General features: G+C 36.0%; 1 protein-coding gene across 5 annotated transcripts in view; it reads left to right on the plus strand.

The window, feature by feature from the left end:
• Positions 1-6,534, plus strand: part of CERT1 (ceramide transporter 1) — a 78,376-nt gene extending 71,842 nt beyond the window's left edge. For 3 of the 5 annotated variants that reach the window (XM_082302154.1, XM_082302155.1, XM_082302157.1), the window contains 7 exons: positions 528-623; positions 1,313-1,445; positions 1,571-1,641; positions 2,977-3,105; positions 3,873-4,002; positions 5,243-5,379; positions 6,243-6,534. In XM_082302154.1, coding sequence (XP_082158280.1) covers positions 528-623; positions 1,313-1,445; positions 1,571-1,641; positions 2,977-3,105; positions 3,873-4,002; positions 5,243-5,370 — 687 coding nt within the window. In that variant the 3' untranslated portion in view covers positions 5,371-5,379; positions 6,243-6,534. Of the gene's footprint in view, positions 1-527; positions 624-1,312; positions 1,446-1,570; positions 1,642-2,976; positions 3,106-3,872; positions 4,003-5,242; positions 5,380-6,242 lie in introns of those variants that run through there. The other 2 variants (XM_082302156.1, XR_014227294.1) reach the window with 2 other exon arrangements.
• Positions 6,535-6,783: the final 249 nt, after the last annotated feature.

Raw genomic sequence — 6,783 nt, forward strand, 5'->3', positions numbered from 1 at the left:
TTTCTAGCTGTCAACTGTGCAAAGATGGCATTGAAACAGTGCAGGCATTCTTTGCTCGTGACTGTTTCCTTCACTGCTCTTCCAGTATGACTTTTGATATGCATTTGCTTTTGTAGAGCTTGTCAGTCTTCCTCCCTAACCCCCTGCCTTTGTTCAGCTTTTTAAATGCTCTTCAGTGAATATTTACAGTGCATTGCAATTCTATTTAGAGATAACTGCAGTTCCTATCTACTGAAATAAAGAACTGGTTTAGGTAGAAGTGGTGAGATTTGACAGTTTAAAGGCACAAAGGCAGGATAGGAAGTACCCACAAAGAACGAAGTTGGAAGTTGAATCAAGATGTTGGCTTTTGTTTCTGAAGGCCAGCGTTATTTTTTTGTTCCTAACCTAACAGAGAGCTCTCTTGTTCAAATTCAGCTCCTGCACAGGAATTGAAGTATTAACTTGTGACTTCTAATGCTGTACAGTATCCTCCCAAAAAGATGGAAGGAATTGGTTAAAAATGCCTATTTTTTTTTCCTTTACAGGTGGAAGAGATGGTACAAAACCACATGACATATTCCTTGCAAGATGTAGGAGGAGATGCCAATTGGCAGCTAGTGGTAGAAGAAGGAGAAATGAAGGTAAACTATTCGGGTTTGGTTAAGTTGTGTAAGATGATACACTGTGAAGACAGATACTTCCAGTGTACATTTGGCAGTGTTATCTTTACCGCTGGAGCCCGTGATCTTAAGGGTCTTTTCCAATCTAAATCAGTCTATGCTTTTCTGGTAATATTATTAATCACCAAGTTATGCTGTTGCAACTTCTCTCTGGGAATAGCATTGTTTAGGTTGAGGCTGGGGTTCATGAGAGCTGTGGCTTCTGATATATTTATTCATACAAAATCCTGTGTAAGTCTTGCAATAACTTCATCTTTGCAGAGTCCTTTCTCATTCCCTCCTACTTAAAGGTTGGTATCAAAAGAATGTGTAAATTCTATGTACAAAAATAATAAGAGTAGCAAGCTACTGTGTTGGCTGCTCTACTGTGCTTATGAATCCATGTGGATGGTGATAATAAATAAGGTAGCTTAATCATTTCTGGAGAAGAAACCTTGAAGTACTGGTATTTTAATGTGAATTGCCACGTAAGAATGTCTTCAACAATAGTTACCAGAGAACACTTTCATGGCAAATTATTCATGTGACAGTGTTCTAGGTAAGTGGTTTGTTGGTTTGGGTTTTTGTAAACTGATTAAATTTAAAGAGTTAAAACATGAACAGTTTAGACAGTTTCTCTTCTACGTTTCTTTCTTTGTGTTTGGCTATAGGTATACAGACGAGAAGTGGAAGAGAATGGAATAGTTCTAGATCCTTTGAAAGCAACCCATGCCGTTAAAGGGGTAACAGGACATGAAGTTTGCCACTACTTCTGGAATGTTGATGTTCGTAATGACTGGGAAAGTAAGGAATTGTTTCTTCAGCTTTTCACGTTTATCAGCAAGAATAGTATTGATAACATTGTCCTATTGTCTGTGACTGTTTGCTGATGGATTTTTTTTTTTCTCCCCCTCCCCCCCTTCTTTTAGCAACAATTGAAAATTTCCATGTTGTGGAAAATTTAGCTGATAACGCAATCATCATTTACCAGACACATAAGGTAATAACACTTCATTTGCATACTTTACTGAGACAGTCTGAGGCATGTGTGTTCCAGTGTTATTCTGAATACTTCACTGGCATAACAAAATACTGTTCCAGACAATATTCCAGAACAAGTTCTCTATTAAACTGCAACTTCCATCAATTTTTCAAACTTTTCTTGAGAGCATAATTGGTTGTGCATGTGTCTGATAGAGCTTGTAGCAGCGAGGCCTGCTTTTAATCTCATGATAGTATCACTTGCCAGCAAGGCCAGAGTCATCCAAAGCAAATGGAAGCAGTAAATCACCACTGACTACAAGGAAAAAACCTACACCACTGTGTCAGATGTTTCTTTTGCAAAAATGCAGGTTACTGTTCACCACAATTAGTTGACATACCACCTTGTAATGCAAGTGTTTTTAATTGTTGGTACAACATTTGTTCTTGTACCTTCATTGTTTTTTCCCCCAAAATGGTTCTGGTGTCAGTTTATAAAAATGTTCATTTGAATTATAACCCAGCAACTGAAATGTAAAGATTTAAAAAATATATAGGAATGAAATATACAGATTCATCCTTAGTCTTGCATGTTTCTAAGTATTAGTATATTCAAATGTTAGAACAAGTATTTTTCTTTGACAATTTTACCAGTAGTGCAGTTAAGTTAAAACTTCTTTAATACAGGACTCATAATTTTTAGTAAGACAGTTGTGTCATCTGTATTGGTTGTGGTAAAAGCCAGAACTTTTTTCTCCTATTGAGTGTCAGGAAAATAACTTCTGTCTATTTTCTTATATTTTTAGATATTTCACTTCTGAAACTTCCTCTTGTATAGTATGAGTTTGCTATATCTGTCTTACTGAAGTAGTAGCAGTAACAGTAGCTTTTTGAAGTAGTAATTGTTATAAATACATCCTTCCTCTCTCTTTCTCTCCGGAGACATAAGTAACTGTAGATGTATCCCTATATGCTCAACCATTAGTACAGTTTGTAGCTGACAAGTATTAACTAAAATGCAAAACTGAGGTTGAGGGAACAGGAGGGGAACTGCCTCTTCCTATTTTTTTTAAATGAAAAATTCACTGCAGTTTGGCGCTCTGCATTTCAAAGGTCTTAAAGTTTTGCCTTCATTTTTTTGGTATGAAGTGTAGCCAACCTGATGTTTCTATTGCCTATTTACAACAGTTATGTTCTCTTTCAGTTTTGAAAATGAGATTACTAACTTGAAGATGCTTTAACATAATAATATAACTGACCTGGTTTGCCTTGCTTGGATTTTTATTTTAACTAAGGCTAGTGAGTACTTAATTTACAAACTTGGAAAAGCTTATGTTCAGGTGTTTCTCTGCAGAGAGTGTGGCCAGCCTCTCAAAGGGATGTGCTGTATTTGTCTGCCATCAGAAAGATACCAGCATTCAGTGAAAATGATCCAGAAACATGGATTGTGTGCAATTTCTCTGTAGAACATGACAGTGCTCCTGTAAGTATTATTTTGATTCTGTGAAGTTCTGCTTTTAAGATAGTTTTTCTGTTCTGTGGTAATGCCTTCACAGAGGGAGATGGAGGGTTTTTACAAAAATACAGTTGATTTAAACCAGGTGATAAACTCACCTGATGAAGGCATTCTGAGCCAGAAGCTTTCTTACCAGATCTCTCAGTTGGCAGATCTAAGGTGTTTTAGCAGAATGGAAGCAAAATTTCTGGAGATGTGAAAACATTTTAAAGAATTGAGGTTATTTTTAATGGAATCAAATCAATATCTCTTCAGTATTGTCAAATATAAAAGTAGGTTTGTATAATTATAGGTAGGGCTAAGTCTCCATTTTACACAGGTTTGCCTTGGTTCTATCAGATAATAGCAATGATTGTTTTCCTTGGATTGCTATTTCATAGCCTGCTTTCAAGAGAAGAGTTAACTGATATTTCTAAATGTTGATACATTATTCTTGAAATGTTTCTGTAAAGAAACATTTCTGTGATTTGTCACAACAATTGAAATAATGCACTTGCTATGTGTTAAGCAAGCAGAAACTTGAGATTCAGACGTTTCAGTTGAATCCTTTCCCTATCCACCACATATCTTTTGTTTTACTCACTTCCGTGTTACATCCATGTAAGTGCTAGAATGCAGACTTTCAGAAACACAGTTTCTAGAGTGGCTTAGACTTCATAATGAAAAAATGTTCATGCTCAAGTATGATGAAACAGATTTAGTTTGAGGCTCACAATGTTTCTTATTTTTGGCAGCTGAACAATCGCTGTGTCCGTGCCAAAATAAATATTGCTATGATTTGTCAGACATTAGTAAGCCCACCAGAGGGGAACAAAGAAATAAGCAGGGACAACATTCTGTGCAAGATTACATATGTAGCTAATGGTAAGTATAAAATTTTTCAGTATGACATTCATGATAGATGTTAATTTTGGGGAGTTGAATACTGGCACAAAAGAAAAACGGTTTGATGGCCTTTTCTGTTTAGTCTATATATAGCATCACCTTTGTGTTCATCACATTCAAAAGGTCTCAAATTAATGTGCTACATAAATTGGTGAATGGGATCATTCATTATGTAGTACTCTGGGAGGAATAAATGAAGAACTGTGTAGCTCAGTCTTAAGTACACAACCTTGGGGTGGAGGAAGGTGGGCAGAAATACCTGCAACTGGAATGAGTTGGCATAGCTTTTAGTTTCAGTAATGGTATGTTGGGTTTTTTCATGTACTACTGTAAATTTTTTTTTCTCCCAATTCATCTCATTAGGCTGAAAAGCTGCTGATAGTAAAGATACAGTTCTTATCTCCTGGTGCCAAGAAGGAGTAAATACATTTTGTATGAAGATGCTTGAAAGCTGTATAATATAGTCTACATTTCTTAATTATGTTTTTTAGCTGATAGAATCCTTGGTATTGACTAAAAAATTGTCAAAGCCAAAATGTATTGTTGCTGTATCCAGTATTTAGCAAGGTGTTGTAGTATTGGAGATGCATACTTACTATCCTCTCTCCCAGAGCAACAAGACACTTCAAAGTAGCTCACTCTGCTTATTACTTTTTTTCAAAGTTTCCAGTTCACTTAAAAAGTACATTTTCAGTGCTAAATTCTGAACTGTGACTATATGGGAAGTGATAGCTTTTTCAGCAACATACTTTGACTGTGAATTGAAATGTAGTTAAGAATCAGTTCAAGTTTTCTTTAAATGGTTTATAATTGTTTGCAGGGTGCTGCCTATGTAGCAGTTCTGCAGGCAAAGGCAGTAATTATTGAAAAGTTAATACTGACTTGCTTTTTTTGAAATAGGAAGTTACTCAGGTCTCCTTCTATTTTGTTTCTTGAAAGCCCATAGAGAATATCCTCTTCTATTTGGGCATTTTTCTAAGACTCACCATACTGCGTGTTTAATGTTTTCTAAATAATGGCATCATAGATCTGGACTGAGCTTGAGTATTACAAAAAGAAAGTGCTACAACAAGTCTAGGGGCATTAAAAAAAAATCTGCTGATGGTTATTCTTTCCTGTTACTTCAGGAAGAGTTGCAGGAGTAATGAACTAAAATTTGTTGTTTCAGCATTTAGTGGAGTTGCTTCATTACAATGTCCTTCTTCCTGTTTACTTCTAGTGAACCCAGGAGGATGGGCACCAGCATCAGTGTTACGGGCAGTGGCTAAACGAGAATATCCAAAGTTCTTAAAGCGTTTTACATCATACGTGCAAGAGAAAACAGCAGGAAAGCCTATTTTATTCTAGTATTAGCAGGTATATATACTTCTAAAATTCTTGATTCACCATTTTAAATTTAAGGCCAAATGGAAGTATGCGATCTAGAAATATCCTGCGTGATTAGCATGGCTTCAGTGCTTGTTTTTACTATGCAATATACTTTCTTAAAACAGTCATGTCATTTCTGTGTATGGGCTGCACAGGTTATTAATGGAACTTCACTGACAGACCGACATGAGTTACTAGAGTACTCAGAAGACTGTGACTTAAGTTTTTAGCCTTTCTGATGAACCTTAGAAAGAAAAGGGATTTCCAGATGCTTTCTGAAGTCAATGGATATGTTTTTAATGGTATAGGTTATTGGCTTGTTTGAACAGTTAGATGATGATATGACATTAGAAGAGGATTTCTTGGTCACTTGGAGGCTATCTGAGCCGCTTAGTGTTCATAATATAAGGCTTTAAAATAAGGCTTACCCTAATTTTTGTTAGACTCCTATGTATTTCATTTTCTATAACTGTCATGTCAAACCACAGAATTATGTTTAGTTGTGCTAGTGTTACAGCACCATTCAGTCACATCTGAAAATGAGTCTCCGTCTCTTTTTCTATGTGTGATATAGGCTACCTCTATTTTTGGGTTCTATTTACTGTGTCAGACTCGAAAAGTCTTAGTTGTTTCATTCAGCTGTAACAGATATTCCTTTAATAATTCACAGTTTTAAATGTAAATTGTTAGAGAACTAGTGTAAGTAAAGCATTTAAAACACAATGTTGCAAGCCAACAGTTAACACATGACTGTAGCAGTCCTGATGACATTTAAGGTGTTTTAACAAGTTCATTGTACTAGTAGTATACAAACTTTTCAGGGCTGTATTTTTGTCTTTGCTTACCTGCAGCAATCAGAACAAGACTGGGTGAGCATTCCACGTTGGAGAAGTGACCATGCATAGAGCACTCCATGCTGGAACGAAGGATCTACAGTCTTTTTATGGCCCAAGTTCTAGGCTTTGTATACTGAAGTGGAGAAGTGGTACAACACCATGAGGCTGAATATTTAACAATAGCTCTCTCCTGCTATCTTTCTTGCTGAATCAGTGTGTAATTATAAATACATGTATTGATAACATGTATATGGCTCTATTTTTATTTGCTTGCTTTAAAAGAGTGCATACAGCTTTGAATCACCAACATGGGCTACTGTGTTAATTTTGAACAAGTTGTAGAATTTCATTGTCAACCATCCCAAGATACTTGTGCAGTTTTTGTGCATGTGTGAAAAGCACAAGAGACAAATGCACATATAGCATACTGTATGTGCTTTATATGCACAAAAATCTGTGTGGTATTTTGGGGGTGTGAGAGGACTGGCTTCAGTAAAACCTAGGTAACTTGTTGGTAGGTTTTGTTTTGCTTTGTATAATCACAGTTTATTGCTGC

The sequence above is a fragment of the Coloeus monedula genome (genome assembly GCF_965178545.1).
Source record: "Coloeus monedula genome assembly, chromosome: Z".
In the NCBI taxonomy this organism is placed as follows: Eukaryota; Metazoa; Chordata; class Aves; order Passeriformes; family Corvidae; genus Coloeus; species Coloeus monedula.